Source organism: Chiloscyllium plagiosum, chromosome 12 (assembly GCF_004010195.1).
Source record: "Chiloscyllium plagiosum isolate BGI_BamShark_2017 chromosome 12, ASM401019v2, whole genome shotgun sequence".
Classification (NCBI taxonomy): domain Eukaryota; kingdom Metazoa; phylum Chordata; class Chondrichthyes; order Orectolobiformes; family Hemiscylliidae; genus Chiloscyllium; species Chiloscyllium plagiosum.
In genome coordinates, this window is record NC_057721.1 from 48,477,244 (window position 1) to 48,500,270 (window position 23,027).

The 23,027-nt window shown below is 40.5% G+C and overlaps 1 protein-coding gene across 3 annotated transcripts in view; it reads right to left on the minus strand.

Moving 5' to 3' along the window:
- polq (polymerase (DNA directed), theta) overlaps positions 1-23,027 on the minus strand; it is an 89,034-nt gene that overhangs the window by 2,825 nt on the left and 63,182 nt on the right. For all 3 annotated transcript variants that reach the window (XM_043700991.1, XM_043700992.1, XM_043700994.1), the window contains 7 exons: positions 19,805-19,934; positions 16,351-16,469; positions 15,628-15,812; positions 9,723-9,834; positions 9,222-9,346; positions 6,632-6,791; positions 1,394-1,509 (listed from right to left, as the gene is read on the minus strand). In XM_043700991.1, the coding sequence (XP_043556926.1) occupies positions 1,394-1,509; positions 6,632-6,791; positions 9,222-9,346; positions 9,723-9,834; positions 15,628-15,812; positions 16,351-16,469; positions 19,805-19,934 (947 nt within the window). The remainder of the gene's footprint in view (positions 1-1,393; positions 1,510-6,631; positions 6,792-9,221; positions 9,347-9,722; positions 9,835-15,627; positions 15,813-16,350; positions 16,470-19,804; positions 19,935-23,027) is intronic.

A 23,027-nucleotide genomic window follows, 5' to 3' on the forward strand; every position in this document is an offset into this window, starting at 1 on the left:
AACTTGAAAGGGTTCAGAAAAGATTTACAAGGATGTTGCCAGGGTTGGAGGATTTGAGCTATCTAGGAAGGTTAATAAGTAATAGGATATTACCATTTACTGAAAGGGGCATTGAATAGGTTTGGTGTCAGTTATACAGGGCATTGGTGAGAAGACTTTAGGAGTTGTATACTACATTTCTTGCTTAAGGAAGGATGTGAATGAGTCGGAAGCAGTCAGCTAAACCTTTTCTGAACTAGCATCTGGAATGGGTAGGTTGTCTAATCAGAAGAGGTTTAATAGGCTAGGCTTATAACCACTGGGCTCCAGAAAACAATGAGATAACTGGATTAAAACATAGAAGATCTGAAGGAATCTTGACGGTGCATGTGGAAAGGATGTTTCCTCTTGTATGAGAATGTAGAGCTGTGGATCAGTCATTTAAGTCAGACAAGGCTTTTTTTTTCTCACAAAGGGCACAGAGTCCTTGGAACTCTGCTTCAAGGGAAGAGAATCTTTGAATATTTCACAGCAGAGGATGATAGTGTCCTGATAAGCAAAAGGATGAAAATTTTTTGGGATAGGCAGGCACGTGGAGTAATCAGATTAACCGTGACCTTATTGAATGATCAAGCAGATGTGAGGGAGTAGTGGCCTTTGACTGCTTCTAATTTGTATATCCACATGCAAACTACTTATTGACGCTCGATTTTGGTCCCTGACCTCATTACAGCTTTTCCAATCATGGATAAAAGACTTGGACTCAAGATGTGAGATGACAGTGACTACTGTTGATATCAAGGCTGCATTTGATCAAGTGTTGCATCAAGGGGTCCTAGCACACAATGGGTGGGGAAATAGGACTCTGGGTTGGTAGGAGTGATATCTAGTACAAACAAAGTTGGCTATGGTTGTTGGGAGTCAATCATGTCAGCCACAGGTATCACCTCATGAGTTCCTCAGGCTAATATCCTATCTTTAGATGTTTCAATGATATCCAACATGGAAACAAGCTGTGTTTTTCCTGCAGAGAATGCTGCTCCTCTTTGCAAGTTAACCTAATATCTGAGTCATGTTCCCATAGCAGCTGCTGTCTTCTGTGTACTCTGAGGAAATCCCAAAAATAAATGAAGAGGTTTCCCCCAACCCTACTCTCATGGTGCTCTGATGACAGGAGGTCTGTCATAACATGTCCTACCAAATTATTAAAAATTATTTAAAACAAGAAAGCATTCTGTGTAGGAGGCCATTAATGAGTCACATGGATGCATTATTTCATCCTTTCTTTTGTATCCATTGCACAACTGTGTTCCCATTTTCTCATTTTCAGTTCTTTTACATCTATAGAGACTGAAATAAACATTGAGAAAAATGATCATACGAACTAAATTAACAAACTCTTCACTTTCCCTACCTGTATCATGTCATTCTCCGCAACTTCATAAAGCAGTTCGTCATGTAGCTGTAAAATGAAAAAACCTCCACAATTTGGTTGGTATAGTTCTCGCCGTTTTTTCCTTTGAATCATATCTACATTTGGAGACGAAATATCAAAGAATCTGATATTACATATCCACCAACCACTTTGTTCAAGTTGATTACAATCCCAATTCAACCTTATCAGAGTTCTCAATGTTATCAGAGTTTGATGCATATTAAATGCATTTATAATATTGGATGGAGTTAGACTCTAACTTCTATCTGAATTTCAAGGGAGTACACACCTGGCAAAAACTTTTATTTCCGATCATTTCTTCTAATGCTAAAGAACACAGGCAAGAACTGGAGTCACTTTGTTCATGCGAAGGCATTCCTTCCATCGGTGACATTGGTGTAAGCAAGTGAATTTATATACAAGGAGATCTGAGGAAGATTAGCTCATACATAACCATTATCCCATAGCCCTACCTACCAATTCCTGAGCACAAAGCCACATCGCCTACCAACTAGTGTGTAACAATTTAAATAAGTTCGTAAAATTTCCAAAAATTAAAAAATATTTTGAGGCTGAAGATTCTGTTAAACTCTGGAACACGAAGTAAATCCAAATATTGGCTGATTGTATGGTTGCCTTAGAGTCCCAGAAACTACTTATTCTTTAAATTTAACAAAAAAAAAGGTGTAATTGCTTCATGTAAGAACTGCAGGTGACTGTTTAAAAGGGAGTGTTGTCAGAGTCATGTTCCTCCTGTGGAGAATTAGAAGGGAGTGAATGGAAGCAATACATTATGTGCATATTAAATAAATTATTTTATAATAGAAAATAAAGATTTAAACTATTTAACTAATTAAAAAAACTTTTCATAAATCTGAAATACAATCCCTGAAAATTGTTTTTAATTAAATCAGTTTCCCCCTCAACTCCTTGCAAAGACAGTGTTCTGCTGTCTCTTTACTGCAGTACAGCGGGAGCCATAATCAGGGGCTCATATCTGATGCTGGGGATCTGCCATATAATAAAATGACAGCACAGCATCACACTAGCAACTTCAGCTGAACTGAAGCTCAGTTTTTTTTTTAACCTGCTGTTTGGATGGCCTGTATCAGCTGGAATTGGTGATTCACATTCAGAGCAGGAAGTTCGTAGCTCTCAATCAATTCAATCTGAATAGAAAGTGTTCAGTTCCAGCTCAAAGGAATTAAGGTCCTACCATCCAAAGTTAGGCAGTAGTTAACAACGTAGAAAACACCATGGGCAGGGGGCAATAAAAAGGTGTGCAGTAAAAAATACGAATGGCACATATTTGCCTTCCCAGATGCGTACCCAACCCCAGCTCTTCACAGGCTGAGTTAGGGAACTGGAGCTGGATGAACTTCAAATCATTCGGGAGGCTGAGGGGGTGATAGAGAGGAGTTATAGGGAGGTGGTCATACTGAGTTACAGGATAAAGGTAGCTGGGTGACAGGAGAGAGAAAGGGAACAGAGTGCAGGGACCCCCCTGTGGCCCTTTCCCTCAATAATAAGTATAACATTTTGGATACTGTTGGCGGGGTGGGGTGGTTTACCTACCAGGGGAAAGCCACAGCGGCCAGGTTTCTGGCACTGAGCCTGGCTCTGTGGCTCAGAATGGAAGGGGGGGAGAATAGGAGAGCGAAAGAGATAGGAGATTCAATTGTGAGAATGACAGACAGGAAATTCCAAGAGAGTGAACGAGACTCTCAGATGGTATGTTGCCTCCCGGGTGCCAGGGTCAGGGATGTCTCAGACCGTGTCTACAGGACTCTTAAGGAGGAGGTTGAGCAGCCAGATGTCATGGTATACATTGGTACCAATGACATAGCTAGGAAAAAGGAGGAGAACCTGAAAAGTGAATATAGGGAATTAGGTTGGAAGCTAGAAGGCAGGACGAGCAGAATAGTAATCTCAGGATTGCTACCGGTGCCACGTGCTAGTGAGGCTAGGAACAGAAAGAGAGTGCAGATGAAACATGGCTGCAGGGCTGGTGTCGGAGGGAGAGCTTCAGATATGTGGATCACTGGGATACCTTCTGGGGAAGGTGGCGCCTACACAAGAAGACAGGTTGCACCTGAACTGGAGGGGCACCCAGGTGGTTTGCTAGAACTCTTCTGGAGAGTTTAAAACTAGATTGGCGGGGGGTGGGAACCTGAGCTACGGATCAGATGTAGAGTAGATAGTAAAACAGGCAGATACAACGTGGAGAGAGTCTGTCAGGAGGGATAAGCACTTGATAGGGCAAAGGTGCAGCCAATGTGATGGGTTGAGGTGTGTCTATTGTAATGCAAGTAGTATCAGGAATAAGGGTAACGAACTCAGAACATGGATCATTACTTGGAACTGTGATGTTGTGGCCATTATGGAGTCTTGGATATCATGGATAGTTGTTGGATGTTCCAGGGTTTAGATGTTTCAAAAGGAACTGGGAGTGGGTAAGCAAAAGAGGTGGAGGAGTGGCATTGCTAATCAGGGATAGTATCACAGCTGCAGAAAGAGAGATCATCGATGAGGGATTGTCTACAGAGTCAGTATGGGGCAAGTCAGAAACAGGAAAGGAGCAGTCACTTTATTGGGAGTTTTCTGCAGACCCGCAGTAGCAACAGAGACATGGAGGAGCAGATTGGGAGGCAGAGTTTGGAAAGGTTCAGAAGTAACAGAGTTGTTGCCATGGGTGACTTGAATTTCCCTAATATTGATTGGAACCTACTTCGTTCAAATAGTTTGGATTAAGCTTTTTTTGTCAGGTGTGCCTAGGAAGGATTCCTGACTCAATACATAGAGAGGATGCCTAGAAGGGAGACCATATTGGAGGGGATTACAATGCCATTAGGCAGGAACTGGGGCACCTAAATTGGGAACAGATGTTCTCAGAGAAATGCACGATCAAAATGCGGTTGTTTAGGAAGCACTTAGTGCGAGTGCTGGATAGGTTTGTCCCACTGAGGTAAGGAAGGGATGGGAGGGTGAAGGAACTTTGGGTGACAAGAGATGTGGAACATCCAGTCAAGAGGAAGAAGGAAGCTTAAGGTTGAGGAGGCAAAGATTAGACAGGGCTCTACAGGGCTACAAGGTAGCCAGGAAGGAACTGAAAAACAGACTTAGGAGAGCGAGAAAGCAGCATGAAAATACTTTAGCAGGTAGGATTAAGGAAATCCCTAAGACATTCTATACTTATGTGAGGAACAACAGGATGGCCAGAGTGAGGGTAGGGCCGATCAGGGATAGTGGAGGGAATTTGCACCTGGAGTCGGAGGAGGTAGGGGAGGTCCTTAATGAATACTTTGCTTCAGCATTCACTACTGACAGGGGCCTTGACATTTCTGAGGACAGTGTGAAACAGGTTGTGCTCAAACAGGTTAATGTTAATAAGGAGGATGTGCTGAAAATGTTGAAAATCATGAGGACAGATAAATCCCCTGGGCCAGATAGGATGTAAACTAGGTTACTACAGGAAGCGAGGGAAGAGATTGCCTTTGGCGATGATCTTTTCATCCTCACTATCCACTGGAGTAGTGCCAGATGATTGGAGGATGGCAAATGTTATTCCCTTGTTCAAGAAAGGGAATAGAGATAATCCCAGGAATTACAAACCAGTCAGTCCTCACATCTGTGGTGGGTAAAGTATTGGAGAGGATTCTGAGAGACAGGATTGATGATTACTTGGAAAACCATAGCTTTATTAGAGATAGTCAGCATGGCTTTGTGAGGGGCAGGTCATGCCTCACAAACCTTACTGAATTCTTTGAGGACGTGACAAAACACACTGATGAAGGTAGAGCAGTGGATGTAGTGTACATGGATTTTAGCAAGGTGTTTGATAAGCCCCCCCATGGTAGGCTCATTCAGAAAGTAAGGAGGATGGGATACAGGGAAATTGCCAGTCTGGATACAGAATTAGCTGGCCCATAGAAGAAAAAGGGTGGTAGTAGATGAAAAGTATTCAGCCTAGAGCTTGGTGACCTCTTGTGTTCCGCAGAGATTGGTTCTGGAACCTCTGCGCTTTATGATGTTTATAAATGACTTGGATGAGGAAGTGGAAGGGTGGGTTAGTAGGTTTGCCAATGACATAAAGATTGCTGGAGTGGTAGATAGTGAGGAGGGCTGTTGTAGGCTGTAATAGGACATTGACAGGACTCAGAATTGGGCTGATAAGTGGCAGATGGAATTCAACCTGGAAAAGTGTGAAGTGATTCACTTTGGAAGATCAAATTTGAATAAAGAATCCGGGGTTAAAGGCAGGATTGTTGGCAGTGTGTAGGAACAGAGGTATCTTAGGGTCCACGTCCATAGATTCCTCAGAGTTGCCACCCATGTTGATAGGGTTGTCAAGGAGGAGTATGGTGTGTTAGCTTTCATTAGCAGGGAGACTGAGTTTAAGAACTGTGAGGTTATGCTGCAGCACTGTAGAGCCCTGGTTAGACCATATTTGGAATATTATGTTCTGTTCTAGTCGCCTCATTATAGGAAGGATTTGGAAGCTTTAGAGAGAATGCAGAGGAAATTTAACAGGATTCTGCCTGGACTTGAGGGTATGTCTTATGAAGAAATGTTGAGGGCTTTTTGCAATGGAGCAAAGAAGAATGTGAGGTAACTTGATAGAGGTGTACAAGGTAATCAGAGGCATAAAGAGATTGGGTGACTTTTTCCCAGGTCAGAAATGACTATCACAAGGGGGCATCATTTTAAGGTAATTGGTGGAAGGTTTAGGGGAGATGTCAGAGATAGGTTCTTTACACAGAGAGTAGTGGGTGCATGGAATGCACTGCCATCAGTGGTGGTAGAGTCAGATACAGAGACATTTAAGTGACTCTTGGATAGGCACATGGATGATAATACAATGAAAGGTATGTAGGTTAGTCTGACATTAGAGTAGGATAAAAGGATGTGCAACATCGAGGGCTGAAGGGCCTGTACTGTTCTATGTTCTAACTGCATTATCACCTCAACTGAAATCAAAGCTGTGGTGATAAAGAATGCTGGCGGCTGTTTTGCTGCAGCACCTTCTGGGAATAGACTTTATCACATCAGAAAAAACTAGTCTGAACATAGTCATCACGATTCATCAAGTATGTCATCTCCAATCCAGTAACACTGGATAATGGGACTGGAATAATAGAAAACTCAATAGAAGCAGTGAGCAATCTAATAACAGAAGGTGGGAGGAGACAAAAAAAAGAGATAAAGCAAAGTTCTAACCCATATTTTTGTCTTCCTGAAGCTTGCTTTTCCAGTGACCATGTGATTTAGCAACAGATGGAAAGGCCTCCTCCAATCGTTTCTGAACATTAACAGTAGCTATTTTTACCAGATCAGCCGCTGATCCTTGAACAGTGGTGTTCACTGCTTGACGTTGAGCCTGTTGGGATGGAATGACCAGAATGAGGCTTTATGAGTGGGCATCAATACCTAGCCTACAAGCTAACTGGCAGCATTGAGTTGGTTCTAATTGAAAGGCCATCTGGATTTGTGTACAAGATCTAACTATGAAAAGATACTTTCCCATTTGGGTTTCAACCAGCTGATGCCCTGTTAATTGTTGACAATCAGAATAAGATAGTACAACTGTGCAACTTAAATTTATTTTTTGTTCTCTTGTGGGACATGGGCATCGCTGGCTGGGCCAGCATTTATTGCCCATCCCTAGTTGCCCTTGGGAAGGCGGTGGTACCCTGCCATGTGCTGCTGGTAAACCCACAATGAGTAAGGGGGGCTTTGCAGACTCAATAACGCTGTGTTTGCTGTTGTCGTTTCCAGTGCCTAGTCTATGCCAGGTGGGCATCAAGTTTCATTTTTTGCAATTTTCTAGCAACTGTTACAACCAAGTGGCTTGCTGGCCATTTCAGGGGGTAGTTAAGACTGCTTGGTATTATTTGCCAAATATGGCTTGATTTTAAATTTGAAAAAGTTAGTTTTATTACTAAATATGACATATAGCCACAAACTCACAACGAACCTCTTGAAATTCAGAAATTACCAACAAAGTAAATTTCAGTTTATAGAAATCACAGTCCTTATTTAAAAGGGCATTCCTGAAATGTCTGTAATAACTAGCGCACTTTTACAAAAAGGTGTCATCCATAGATCTATAAACAACACTGGATTACTCACACAGCAACAACATTTCGATTAGAATCAGGAATACCTGTGCAATAAACCAGAGCACGTTGTGGTGATAATTAAGTTTACGTGGCTAAAGCCTCATTTACACCTAACTGTGAAAACAGCCACAGCTATTGCTATTAAACTGATTATTAACAGCACAGGCTCCATGTACCAAGTACACCCAATACCATCTTTGAAAATCAAAGACATTCATATTGAACCATAGAGAAAAGTTAAATCTACTTCATCATCAAATCCCTACAGTGTGGGAGCAGGCCAGAAGGCCCACTGAACCAACACCAACCCTTCAAAGAGCATCCCACCCAGACCACTAACCCCCAACTCCCCCGGTCCCTTTAATCCAACATTTCCTATGGATAAACCACCTAGCCTGCACATCTCTGGATACTATGGGCAATTTAGCATGGCCGATCCACCTACCCTGCACATCTTTGAACTCTGGGAGGAAACTGGAGCACCTGAAAGAAACCCTCACAGACACGCCCGAAGGTGGAATTGAACCCAGGTCCCTGGCGCTCTGAGACAGCAGTGCTAATCACTGAACTACCTGCTGCCTTGAAGACCCCAGTCATCTCTCACTGCATCCCATAGGTTAAATTAGCTAGTGCTGTGTGAATTAGGAGCAAGACTAGGAATTTTCAGAAAAGAACAATCCACATCTCGATCTTAAATGGGAAATAAAAGCACTTAGAAAAATCAACATACTGTCTCAGCACTTTTTAAATCAATTTGACACTGCACTAAATTTAAATGAGGAGATGTATTATCACTACCAAACAAAGCAAGATTTACTTGGGCAGGAGATCTGTCTTCATAGAGCATGTCAGATTCAGGTTGGATCCTGATTCAAAATTTAGATTCCAGTCAACACCAAACACACAATATATTTGTAACAAAGAATAACATTTCATAAATATTCAGCCAAACATGAAACATTAAAACCAAATATATTCCTACATTTGGCCAGAGACTGTGACCAGAGGGTGCAATGCTGGCTCAGGCCACTCTGTCAAAACGTATCATTGAACAGAAACCAATTTTCAATTCTCATGGACAGCTTCACCAGACTGTGTTTTAATAAAGGGGAATTGGGATCAGTGGATAGGATTTGACCCCCACCTCAACTGGCCTAAAGAGAATGCTAAAGAGTTTCTCTCCATCAAGTGGAGAATGTGAGGGACACCAATGAATAACTGCACACAACAATTGAAGATGATACAACTACATCATCCACATCAGAAGTGAGAAGTTAAACACTTGCAATAACAGGAAGATTTAGTTCTGAATAACACTTCATTTTGATCTGATTTTATTATGTGTCTTTTCAATGGTAATCCTAATCCGAGTTGTACATCTCCTGGTCATCTGAAGTTAGTTGTTCTAGGTACTCAGAGTACTTTTCATATTGTTTTTATTTCATACTTATGAAGTAATCTAAATCACCATAAAAATCCAAGCTATAGCATCAGCAAAACAGAATAGGAAGTATTTTGCATAACACATTAAAACACATAACTTACTAAATACACTGTGATCTATAACATCAAACAAAAATGGAATGTTTTGGTCTGGTGCTCTGCACAGCATCAGAAGTTCCCATAACTGGAGTATGTTTATTAAAAGTTAGTTATCTTTGAACTGGTCTATAAACTGTCATACGTACGTGAGCTTTAACATGTGGATTGGGATCCTTTATTGCTGGAAGGTATCGTTTCCGGCCAAGAATTGTTTGCACAAATCCATTTTCCTGACAACATTTTACTGTTTCATGCAGAAATGTCCGAAGTCCTGTGGAAATTGATCAATGTTTTAAAATTAGTTTTAAAAATAAATCTCCTATATGCAATAGGTAAAGTTTTTGTCCAAAGTTATGCTCCAGCTGAAGAAAAGTTTCAAATTACTTTGGTAATTTTCTCTCAAAGCTGCTGACTCTGACACATCACTTAAAGATCAGCAGTGTGGAGTAACTTGACTTGATCTCTTGGTTGTCTTTGCTTTCTCTATCAGAGAAAGCTGCAAAAGTCACAAGTGATGTTATTTTCTCTCCTGAAGGAACCTAATCCTTCCCCATTGTGCCATCTTTTATCAATTAACTAAAAAGTAGTTTATTCATATTTCCTTTAAATCCAACCATCACTAAAAATCTTAATGAATGCTTCCTTACCTGTATATCGCGATTTGAAAGTTTCTAGGTAACGACCTGCATCATTCTCATCCAGGCCCATTTGCTCACCAAGAGACTTGGCTCCAATCCCATAAATGATCCCATAACAGATCTGAAGAAGAAAGGAGACCTGCAAATTAGAGTTCAGGGAACAGCCATACATCACCAGAGGAGAGGACACAACAGAAATGAAGTTTACACAAAGGAGGTTGAGTTCTCACTGATCACAACTTTCCAGATGCATATACTAAACTAGAGCAGCTTTTTGATCATAAGTAATTGATTCTAAATCCTACTGATCTGCTCCAGAGAAATAATGAACCATGGAACTGCAACAGAAAAAAAGCCTTTCAATCCATCAAGTGTATACTGGCCTTTTTGAAGAGGAATCTATTTAGCCCCATTCTTTCCCCACATTCCTGCAATTTTTGAACCTATGTAATTTATTTAATTCCCTTTTTAATCTATTGTTAAATCTCATCAAGCAGTGCCTTCCAAATCCTAACCACTCCTCATGTAAAAACAGCTTTTTATGTTAACACCTGGTTCTCTTTCTTAACCCTCTAGTTATCGCAATTAAACCACTGATAATAGCTTCTCTTTATTTGCTCTGTTTAAATTATTTTAAACACTTTTGTAAAAATCCTTCGGCCTCTCTCCACTGTAAGAACAATTCCATCTGCTCCAGCCTGTGTAACTGCATTCCCACATCCCTGGAATAATTCTAATAAATCTCTCCTGTACTCTGTTACAACACGGGTTAAACCCTTCTGCTAATTTTCTTTTGTAAATATTTTTAATTGAGAAAAAAAGATTTTAAGTTTTTTTACAAAATCAATACAAAATAGTATAACAACTTTATAATATAATGACAATAACAGAAAACAAACTACTACTCTACTCCACCAACCACTGAGGGGAAAGAGAGAGAAAAAAAACATACAAAAACTACAATTCAATAAATAACTAAGAGAAAAAAACTAAATTAAACCGAGTTATACCAAGGCATCTTAAGTTATATTCAGTTAAGTTACTGCACTCAGCACAATCCCACTAAAGCTCCCACCACCGGGAGCATTAGTAAGCAAACCAGTATTTGTTCAGGATTCTTCCCCCCAGGGGCCCATGGACTGCCAGACATAGCCCTGATGACTACACAAAGGCTCTGATAAATATAGCTGACAAGTCTGCATCTATATAATTCAGAGAGTCCTATAAAGCTGTTCTGTTTTCCGGTGCACTACACTCTAAGGAGGTCCAGGGGGATGTGCTCCATAACTAATCTACGCCAGCCCAAACGTCCCGGGGGATTCTCCGATACTCAGCTCATTAGAATGTTCTTCCTTGCACAGAATGAAAGAATATTAAACAGTTTCTTCCCATGCACGTCCAAACTGGGGTGATATGGAAGACCCAAGAGGAGGGACACCAGATCCAATTTAACCTCAATTCCCAAAACATCTTCCAAAATATTCGCTATGGCATCCCAATACCTACGAAGCTTGCGGCATGACCACAAGCAATTAGTAAGAGTACCAATATCTGTGTTACATTTGGGGCACATTGTGGACACTCTTGTCTAAAAGTTTCGCAAGCCGCCCCAGTGCCAGATGAGCCCTGTGGAGTACCTTCAGTTGCATAGCCTGTCTCCTGTTACAGATCAAAATTTTCCTTATGTTCTCCCAAATATCCTCCCACACCTCTGATAAGATCTCCACCCCCAATTCCCGAGTTCAGATTCTGCATAGCCGCTCAATGTCCTTCGAAACATGACTTCCTAACAAGTGATAGAGAGTACTGACCGAGACAGCGTCCGTAGACCGGAGCACTCTCCTTTCCATATCTGACTTATAGGAACTAACCCTTCTGCTAATTAAACCAAACACACAGAAAAGCTCACCTCGCCATGAATGACAGAGAACTACCCAAATTCCACTAATTAATTAAAAAAATATCAATTTTATTCTTTAACTCTAAAAGTGAACACTAAGCAACACTTATTTACAACTCTTAGCCTCCTTTGTCTTAAAGATTTGTTATCCACCTGATCTGATATAGACCATATTAAATTTTCAGCAAATCAATTTTCAAAAACCAGACAACAGTGTTGATCCTCAGTTTGTAGATCTCTTTGGGTCATCTTCAGTTTTCTGCTGCACAGATTTTTCAGTTGAAAAGGTACCTTTTTAGAGAGTTTTTGAGCAGTCTGTCTGACAATGGCAGAAGGTGCTCTTTCTCTGGCTAACTGTCCAAACTGCCTGCTTTTTGTACCCCAAAATATCGGATTGTCTCATTGGTTCAATGTTAGAACAGTAAAATTCAAATTCGATTGGGTTTTAGTATCTTGGGGCATAATTTAAACTGATTGGTTAAATTTGAACTGCTGTGAAAACAACTCAATATCTAAGTTACAGCCCAAATGTAACATCTTCAAATTGTCCAGTACACTTTGTGCCTGACAGGTGCTTGCCAGCTTTCACTCTCTCTTAAAGGTACAGTACACACCTTCAACTTCATAACAACTCTCTCCAAAACCTTCAAATTCTCCGATAAATGCAGTGCCCATAATTGGTTAGAATACTTCCAGCCATTTTATATGTAATTCAGCATAACTTCCTATATTTGGTTCACTGTGCCTTATTTATGAAGTCATGTTACCCAAATACTTTGTTAACCTATCATGCTATATTGAAAGATTTGTGTATACTCTTATTTGTGTACCCTTTAAAATTGCATTTAGCCTGCATAGTCTTTCCTCATTATTTCTTCCAACACTTTTGTATTGAATTTCAGTGACATGTGCCCACCCATTCCACCAGATCTGTCCTCTGCTATTACTGTTCTGGGTTTTCCATACTTCCAACTTTTGTATCCAAGTATTTCCAAATTTCAAAATTACACCTTGTACCCCAGAGTTCAAAGCAGTATTATGTATATTTAAATAAAAAGAACTGGCCCTAGTACTATACCTTGTTAACTCCATTGTGTGCTTTCTTTCAGTCCTAAAAACACTGTCATCCATTACAGCACAGTTTTCCGTTGTCTTGGTTAAATTTGCAACAGTACTGCCACAGCCCTTTAAATCCAATGGCCTTCAATTTTGCCAACAGGCCTAATATGTGGTACAGTATCAAACATCTTTTAAATATTTAGACATGAAACTTTAATCTCATCAAAATTCTCAATCAAGTTAGTCAAAGATGAATTACCCTTAAATCCATTCCCAGCTCGCCTTTTCTAGTCTACACTTGTCAAAGTAGACACTAACATTTTTCCAATTTACTGTTTCTAAAAGCTTTGCCCCCACAACCCATACCTAACATTAAAGTGACTGGGCTAGAATCACCAGGTTGACGTCTCTCTCCTCTTTTGCGCATGGATATGATATCTAGAATGCTCCAGAACACACTATCTCAGAAGAACTGAAAGATTCAGGTCTGCATCTCTAATGTTAACTCTCTCATTCCCTCAGCAACATAGGATGTAGACTATTGGACCTGCCCACATTGAGTATCAACATTTATCTCATCCAGTATCCTATTAAATTCCTTGTATACCATTCCTGGGCAAAGTCCTCTTCTACCTTGGTAACACTAAAAGTCTTTTCTCCTTATCATTTAATATAATAAAGATCTCTTGGTTTAGAGGCAGCAGCACAACCAATGCGTTACAAGTACCCTTAGGAATCCTGTTTTTTTAAAAATCAATTTGTTCAGACACGTTACAATGAATCTTAGGCAGGTAGGACTTGAACCCAGCTCTTTCTATTTTTAATTTTCTAATCAACCAGTTCAGTGATGTTCTTACACACCTCTGAAGCAAACAGGATTTAAATTCAGACCACCTGGCTCAGAGACAGGAGACTACTACGGTACCATAAGGGTCCAGATGGTCTGAAGCCACCAAAACTTCAATCAACATGTGCACGTGCTCACCAATTGCACCAGTGACTGATATGTTACCATTTTACTTTTTTTCTCTAAACAACCTATTCGAAGATATTATTACATACCTCTGGAGCAGGTGGGAGTTGAACGAAGGCCTCCTGATTCAGAGGTTGGGACACTACCATTGCAACAGAAGGACCTCATGTTACTATTTTAAAACATTATATCAACAAGCACCAGCTGCTCACTATCACAATCACTCCCCGTGAATAGCTGACAAAAAAGATCTTGTAGTGCAATGGTACTGTCCCTACCTCTGAGCCAGGAGGCCTTGGTTCAAGTGCCACACAAGTCCAGAAGTGTGTAATAACATTGCTGAGCAGGTTGATTAGAAAATACTAAAAAAGAGACAAAGACTGTGGTAGGTTGACTTCAGACTTTCTCTGTTCAACAGGAAGAACTTGCTGAGCACACACAATACGGCAGAAGTGATAACTGTGTTGCATGCCAATTGCGCTGCATTTGTCAGAGACACTGATCTGTGGAATTCTGGTCATTTGATTTCTGAAAACAAACCTGGGTTTGTTACATGACCCTGACCTTCCCATAGTGTTCATTTTAACACAGCGTCCTGCTTGGATGCCCACTTATTTAGATTTAGATTTAGATTTAGATTACTTACAGTGTGGAAACAGGCCCTTCGGCCCAACAAGTCCACACCGCCCCGCCGAAGCGTAACCCACCCATACCCCTACATTTACCCCTTACCTAACACTACGGGCAATTTAGCATGTCCAATTCACCTGACCTGCACATCTTTGGACTGTGGCAGGAAACCGGAGTACCCGGAGGAAACCCATGCAGACACGGGGAGAACGTGCAAACTCCACACAGTCAGTCGCCTGAGGCGGGAATCGAACCCGGGTCTCGAGCGCTGTGAGGCAGCAGTGCTAACCACTGTGCCACCGTGCCGCCCAAGCGGCAATACCCCCAGCTGCAATACTCCAATGTATCATAGTGCAAACTGGAGCAACAACATCTCATCTTCAAACTAAGCACTTTACAACCTTCCAGACTTAATATTGAGTTCAGCACCTTCAGATCGTGAATCCGCTCCCATTCCTTCCCTTTCTTTTAGCTTTACTGGCTGCATTCGCTGTCACCATGTTCTCCCTTCCTTCCCCCCACACCAGTGGGACCATCTGTTCTTTCCAGTTTGACAGTTAGACACACCATTGTCCTGCTAGTCTCATATTATTATCACTTAATCTGCACCATCAGCACCCTTTCTGTAGCATAAATGCCGCCCCCTGCACATTTCACATCAGTTCTGAAGAAGTTATCTAGACTCAAAACATTAGCTTGCTCTCTCTCCCCATGGATGCTGCCTGACCCACTGAGATCTCCAGCATTTTATGTTTTCAATTTGTTACCAAAGCAGAAAACGGATGCTGCAAATCTAAAATAAGAACACAGCAGAACCTGGAAAAACTCAGCAGCTGAGGCAACATGTATGAAGAGACAGGAGTTGTGTGTGCCATAACAAGAGTCGTTTAATATAGTTTACTTTTAAAACTATATGAACTCATGTTGCTATCCTGACTTGATACTTCGTTGAACAATAAATTAATTGACTTTTAAATGAGGGTATGTGACAGGGGCTCATAGTTGATGCAAAAAGTGCCAGCTTCCATCCCAAGAAATTATCTCTTTGATGTTTGATAATACAACACATTGAGATTTTGCAAGTTAAAACTAATTTATATTTGTTTAGTTTTAAGCAACAAGATTATCTTGGTATGATTATAGAGCCAGAAGGAGCATGTAGAGCAATATCTTCTAAAGCAATTTAAAAAAAAATGTTCATATTGCCAGTTCTGCCCAGAATGTTCACAAGAACATGACATTATTGAAACTCACTCTATATTACACTTAATAGAAGATGATTTTTTTTTGTTTTCAGCTGGAGATTTCATGTTGTCAGATAATACACCCAGCTACTTCAAACTTCAACTGACCTGCTTGGCCTGTTGTCTCAGTCTATCATTCACTGCTGCTGGATCTACCATTTTCCACTCTGCAGCAATGCTCTTGAACACATCTTCCCCACTATTTAGAACTTGAATAAGGCTCCTATCCTTGGAAAGATGAGCCAGAATTCGTAGCTCCAACTGGGAGTAATCTGCTGCCAAAATGAGGCCACCTTTAAAAGGAAAAAAATAAATCTAGCTCAGCTTGTAATAATTCATAAATAATTCATCTAAAAAGAGTGCAGAGCTATAACAGCCAGCCAGCATGGATTGAGGAAAGATGACTCAGATTGAGCTCAAATCATTAATGATCTCTGGCTGTCCACAGATGCTCCCAGAACTGCTGAGTTTCTACAGCACTTCCTGAAATGAGAAAAATAGCTTTTGCCTTACAATTAGAATGGGTTTTATTTTTTAATTGAGAAAACTAAACTGGTAGAAGCAACTCAACAAGCAAAATGTACATTTGCACATTAAAACTGCTTGTTGAATCGACATTGAGTGTAAAAGCAGTTTTTTCATGAACTGGAATTCAAAGATCTGTGTAGATGACTATTTCATTGAGGACTTATACTGGTACATCTGAAACAGTTTTTAAACATCTTTTTTTAAACAGTTTTTAAACAGTTTTTTAAACATCCAGTTCTTTTTGTTAAGGATGTTAATAGCACAAGTAACATTTGATTATTTATTTTAAAAGATATAATTTACCTGAAAATGGAACAAAAGCATGTCTTATGCTAACTACAAATGGCAGCTCTTTCTCACTTTTTCCATCACCCATCATAGCCTGCCGAGAAGATGCCATAAAACCACGGACCCGCCTCTTCCTAAAACATAAATATATGAGGAAGAATTTAAAAGCATTGCATTTTCTAGGTTCTCCTGCAATACAGCTACCTACAGTATAATTTCACAATGAGTTATAAAACCAGGGGTAAAGCCAAGGGCAATTATAAAGATCAGGTCAATTGTAAAAGTCAAGATTGCACCATTGAAAAGCTAGTAATTAGGTTTAACACAGATATTTAGTTCATCAGTCAATTTTAAAAGTATGTTTGAAATGCCCAAGATTTGCTAGCACACATAGATATAAAACACACACTCCACAGATGCTGCCAATTCTGCTGAGATGTTCCAGCAATTTCTGTTTTTGTTCCAGATTTCCAGCATCTGCAGTTCTTTCATTTTTTTAAATAAAGCATATTATCCTTGGAAGTTAAGAAAGATTGCAAAATGGTAAACAAAAGCATGGGAACAATAATGAGCAGGAAACAACCTCAAGCACAAGATAAAGGCTAATTTGTTTTGGGTTATTTTATGAACCCAAATGATGGTAGTACCAGACAAGTCAAATCACACACTGAAATCTGGCTTGACAGATTGTAAAGTTTTATTTTTGCAGTTTGGTTAACCAAATAAAATTTAAGAAAAGCTCCCTTCAGTTCTCACAACCTGGAGATTTTTACTAATGACAAAATTAAAGTCTATAAATTGCTACAAACTAACCTGCCCGTCTACTGTTATGAAATGGTGCTTCTGAACTGAAACCTGACTCAACTCCATCTACTAGTGGTCCCACATCATTTCTTTCTGCCTCGGTCATTAAATTCAAAATTGTTAACATTCTGCAACTTACTTCCCAGGTATCTGACTAAGACGTTGAACATGTTTTTAATTACTTTGTGAGCTGTGGGCATCACTGACTGACCCAGCATTTATTAAATATCTTGAGCTGCACTTGATAACGAGCCACTTTCTTGAACATGCAGTATAGGTAAATCCACAAAGGCTGTTGGGGTGGGTGGGGGTTTTGGGGAAGGATGAAGTCCTTCCAAGATTTTGACCAAGTGACACTGAAGGAAAGGTGATTTATTTCCCAATCAGGATGGTGAGTGGCTTGGAAAGGAACTTGCAGGTGGTGGTGTTTGCTGCCCCTGTCCTTTGAGATGGAAGTAGTTGTGAATATAGAAGGTGCTGTCTAAGAGGCCTCGGTCAATTTCTTCAATGCATCTTGCATTGGATGTTTATGAATGTAGTGATATATTTCCAAGCCAGAACGGTGACTGACATGAGGGAACTTGCAGGTGGTGGTGTTCCCATGAATCTGCTGCCCTTACCCTTTTAAATGGTAGCAGTTATGGGTTTGGAAGGTACTAAGAAGCTTTGATGGATTTTGCAGTGCTTTTTGTAAACGGTACACACAGCTACTACTGCACATCAGTGGGTCTCCCTACAATAAATGGCCTGCAGCAGTTCAAGGAGACAACTCACCACCACCTTTTCAAAGGCAACAAGGGATGGGCGATAAATGCTAGCCCAGGCAGTGACATCCACATCTCAAGAATGAATAATAAAAACCATTCAACACTGGCTGATACTGTTGGCTTACAGTACCTCATGGATGCCCAGTCTTCAATTGTTAGACCTGTTCTGATATGACACAGGGTAAACTCTCCTGCTTACTGTAAACCAGCAACACAGAAAAGATTTATCCTGTGCAGTAATCTGTGAAAATTCGAGGGGCCAAGAAGTTAAAGTAAAAATTAACAATTTTATTTCTTAAAGTAGAACAGAGAATAATTAACTAACAACTATTTACAACTCCTCTCTAACCTATCATTTACCTTGCCTTCTATAATATTAGTCAGATAAAACTCCAGAACAAAACTTCTTATCTGAAAACCAGGCAGCTTTCAGTTTTCTCTGTATTCCTGTCTTTGTTTCTTCTTTTTGGGGGCTTCTGCTTCACAGGTTACTGACACCTATTTTCCAGACAGTCATTACATGCTGGCGCTTGGCAGTTCTCCTCCCAACTGTTCAATTTTCCCCTGCCTTATACCCCCCCCAAAGCATCCAATTGTGTCATTGGCTTTTAAGATGGTCAATATTCTCAATTCAAACTGGATTGGAGTTTGGTAATTTAAACTTATTGGCCTATTTCGAATCTGTTTTGTCGTTTCCAAGCAACCAGCTACCTAGATACCCCAGTAGATGGAGCACATTACATTGTATCTTTTTTCAGAACAGGTAGTTTTTGCTAACTTTTAACTCTTTTAAAAGTAGAGTATGCCTACATCTTCATAACAGTTCAAAATTTATCCCATTTTGCACAGTAGTAAGTGTCACACAATACAACATATCCTGAATGTGAATACAGAACTGTCTTTATAAGGACTGTGTGGTGGTCACTCCTGTCACCAACAAATGTATTTGTGGCAGGAAGACAGATTGGTGATGATGAAATCAAGCATGTTTTTCCCTGTAATTAGTTCCCTCACCGTCTGCCACAGGTCCAGTCTAGCAACAATATCTTTTAGGACCAGACCAGCTCAATGAGTACCAGTGCTGCTGAGCAAACCCTGCTGATGGTCATTGAAGACTCGAGCCAGAATCCATTCTCTGCATTTATTGCCCTCGATACTTCTTCCAAGTAGTGTTCAACATGGAAGTGTACTGATTGATCAGCCAAGGGAAAACAGTCCACGGTAGTCAGCAGGCTTCCTTTGCATGTTTGATCTGATGCCATGAAACTTCATGGTCTCTTGAGTAAATATTGAAAACTCCCTTTCAATTGTATACCATTGTAATGCCACCTCTGTTCTGTTTGTGCAGGCAGTCAGACAGGACAAACTAATGTGATGGTGTTGCCTTGGATATTGATTGTAAGACATAATCTGTGCAATGGTGAAATATATTGTAAACCTTTATGACAGCCACAGAGACAGTAGTTAAGAAAGGAGCAAAAGTTGAGAAAATGTTATAAAGATTTGAGAACCAAGCAAGAGAAAAACAAAATAAGTGAACTGTAACACATGATACAGGAAAGTAAAACAAGCAGAGTACCATCAATATGAATATGCACTTTTAAAATTACAAATTTTATATTATGTATATGTTTACATGTAGCTAGATAAGGAAGGCTCTAGATCAAAGTTCTCTATCATATATAATCTCTATCTATAGCTATACAGAAATAAATATCTCTTCTATACTTTCACTTTGAAATTATAGTGATAAGTAAACAGGCATTTAAGTAAACGATCTTGGTTCCAGACGGATGATCCGAAGATATAAGAAAATCACAAAGCACCAACTAAAGAACAAATCACTATTTTGCCTCATGGAAGGTGAGCTGTGTGAGGATTTCATTTGGAGGAGGTACCTGAATCGTGTTGAATCAGCTGATTTGTTTGTCCCCTGAAAGGGGGGGCTCTGTCTGATCATTGTTGGCATTTCAATTTCAAAATCCTTTGGCACGTTTTGCAGGTTTGGCTCCATAAAGCTGATCCGACCTAATCAAATAAGAGATGTGCTTTTGGAGAGTGGGATCAAGGTCATATGAAAACATTCAAAAGGAAAGCCAGTATCACAAAACCTTCCATTATGTTTCATTCATTAAAATGAGAATCAATTCCAAAAGAATGTTTGTGAAATCCTCTGATAAATCATGTAATTATGGTACATTCTGTTCAGGATAAATACATTATTCTTGCTTTTTTTTGCAGAAAGCCCAATTACATTGCTGCAGAAGTCTCACTGAAGTGAAGAAACACAACCAACACTTTAGCCAGATTTCCATTTCATTTGCAATGCAGTAAAACTGCATGCCTAGTCATATTGTGTTGCTTTGTCCTTTTTTTTCTGCTCTTTACTCAAAATGATGAAATCAGGAAGTTTTGTTGAACCACCTGGGAAAGTATAGAATGTAAAATGGTGGCATCTCATTGTTTAAAATTAGGTTTGCAGAATCATATGCATTGTCCATTTTACAGAGGATTCAAAACTTTCCTGAAGATCAATAAGATTAAGCAGGTAAATGCGTGGCTCAAAGACTGGTGTGGGAAAAATGGGTTCGAATTCATGGGACATTGGCACCAGTACTGGGGAAAAAAGGCACCTGTTCCGATGGCACAGTCTTCATCTGAACCAAGCTGGGACCAGAGTCCTAGTGAATTACAAAGCCAGGGTTGTAGACAGGAGTTTAAATTAAATGGGAGGGTGGGGGAAATAAAACTTCAAGTACACTGGACAAACGAATGTCAGTGAGAAGAGGGACAGTTAATACAGGACTGAAGGTGTTATATCTGAATGCACACAGTATAAAGAATAAGGTGAATGAGCTTGTGCTCAGATCGAAATTAGCAGGTATGGTGTGGTGGGCATCATGGAGACGTTGCTACTAGGGGAGCAGGATTGGGAGCTGAATATACAAGGGTATACATCCTATCGAAAAGATAGGCAGGTGGGCAGAGGGGTGGTTGCTCCATTTGTAATAAATGAAATGAAATCAATACTAAGAAACAAAGTAGGGTCCAATGGTGTAGAATCTGTGTGGGTAGAATTGAGGAACCGCAAAAGGTAAAAAAGAACATATTTGGAGTCGTGTATAAGTCTCCAAATAGCAGGCAGGAGCTGGGGCACAAGGTACACCAGGAGAAAGAAAAGATGCGTAGGAAAAGCAGTGTAGGAAAAGCAAAGTCACAGTGATCATGGGGGATTTCAATACGCAGGTGGACTGTGAAAATCAGGTTGGTAGTGGCTCGCAAAGAAAGAAATTTGTGGAATATCCACGAGATGGCTTTTTGGAGCAGCTTGTGATGGAGCCCAGTAGGGAACAGGCAATACTGGACTTAGTGTTGTGTAATGAGGCAGACTTGATAAGGGAGCTTAAGGTGAAGGAACCCTAAGGAAGCAGTGATCATAATATGATTGAAATTACTCTGCAATTTGAGAGACAGAAGATAAAATCAGAGGTAACAGTATTTCTGCTGAATAAAGGCAACTACGGAGGCACGTGGGAGGAGATAGGTAGAATTGACTGGGAGAGGAGCCTATCAGGAAAGACAGTGGAACAGCAAAGGCAGGAATTTCTGGGAGTAATTCAGGAGACACAGCAGCGATTCATACTTAAGGAAAATGAAGCATGGTACAAGGAGTATGAGGCAACCATGGCTGACTGGGGAAGTCAGGGACAGCATAAAAGCAAAAGAGAAAGCGTATAAATTAGTGAAGAACAGTAGGAAACAAGAGGATTGGGAAGCTTACAAAGAACAACAGAGAACAACAAAAAAAAGAAATAAGGAGGGAGAAGATTAAATATGAGAGTAAGCTAGCCAGTAATATAAAGGAAGACTGTAAGGGTTTCTTTAGATATATAAAGAGCAAAAGAGAGGCCAAAGTGGACATTGGGTCGCTGGAAAATGATACTAGAGAGATAGTAATGAGGAACAAGGAAATGGCTGAGGAACTGAATAATTACTTTGTGTCAGTCTTCACTGGGGAAGACACAAGTAATATCTGAAAAATTCAAAAGAGTGAAGGGGCAGAGCTGGGTACGGTAGCTATCACCAAGGAGACGGTGCTAGAAAACCTGAATGGCCTGAATGTGGATAAATCACCCGGACCAGATGGTCTACTCCCCAGAGTTCTAAGGGAGATAGCTGAAAAGGTAATCTTTCAAGAATCATTAGAATCAGGGAAGGTCTTAGAAGACTGGAAAATCGCTAACGTGACACCCCTGTTTAAAAAGGGGGTAAAGCAGAAGACAGGAAATTCCAGAACCCTGGTCGTGGGTAAGATCCTGGAATCCATCGTGAATGATAAGATTTCTGAATACTTGGAAGTGTATGCTAAAACAGAGCAGAGTCAGCATGCTTTCATCAAGGGGAGGTCATGCCTGACAAATCTGCTAGAATTCTTTGAAGAAGTAACAAGCAAATTAGACCAAACAGAATCAATGCATGTTATCTACCTAGACTTCATGAAGGCCTTTGACAAGGTGCCACACAACAGGCCACTGAGTTAAGATAAGAACCCATGGTGTTGGAGGCAAGGTGCCAGCATGGATAGAAACTTGGCTGTCTGACAGAAAGCAGAGTCAGTAGGGGGGAATAAAATGGGCTTTCTCAGGATGACAGCCAGGTGACAAGTGGTGTTCTGCAAGGCTCAGTGTTGGAACCACAACTTCTCACTTTATACATTAACGATCTATATGAAAGAACTGAGTGCACTCTGGCTAAGTTTGCAGATAATACAAAGATAGGGTAGGAGACAGGTAGCATTGAGGCAGCAGGGAGGCTGCAGAAGGATTTGGACAGATTAGGAGAGTGGGCAAAGCAGTGGCAGATGGAGTACAATGTGGGAAAGTGAGAGGTCATGTCACTTGGTAGGAAGAATAGAGGCTGAAAATGTGTTGCTGGTAAAGCGCAGGTCAGGCAGCATCCAAGGAACAGGAGAATCGACGTTTCGGGCATAAGCCCTTCTTCAGGAATTCCTGAAGATTCTCCTGTTCCTTGGATGCTGTCTGACCTGCTGCGCTTTTCCAGCAACACATTTTCAGCTCTGATCTCCAGCATCTGCAGACCTCACTTTCTCCAGGAAGAATA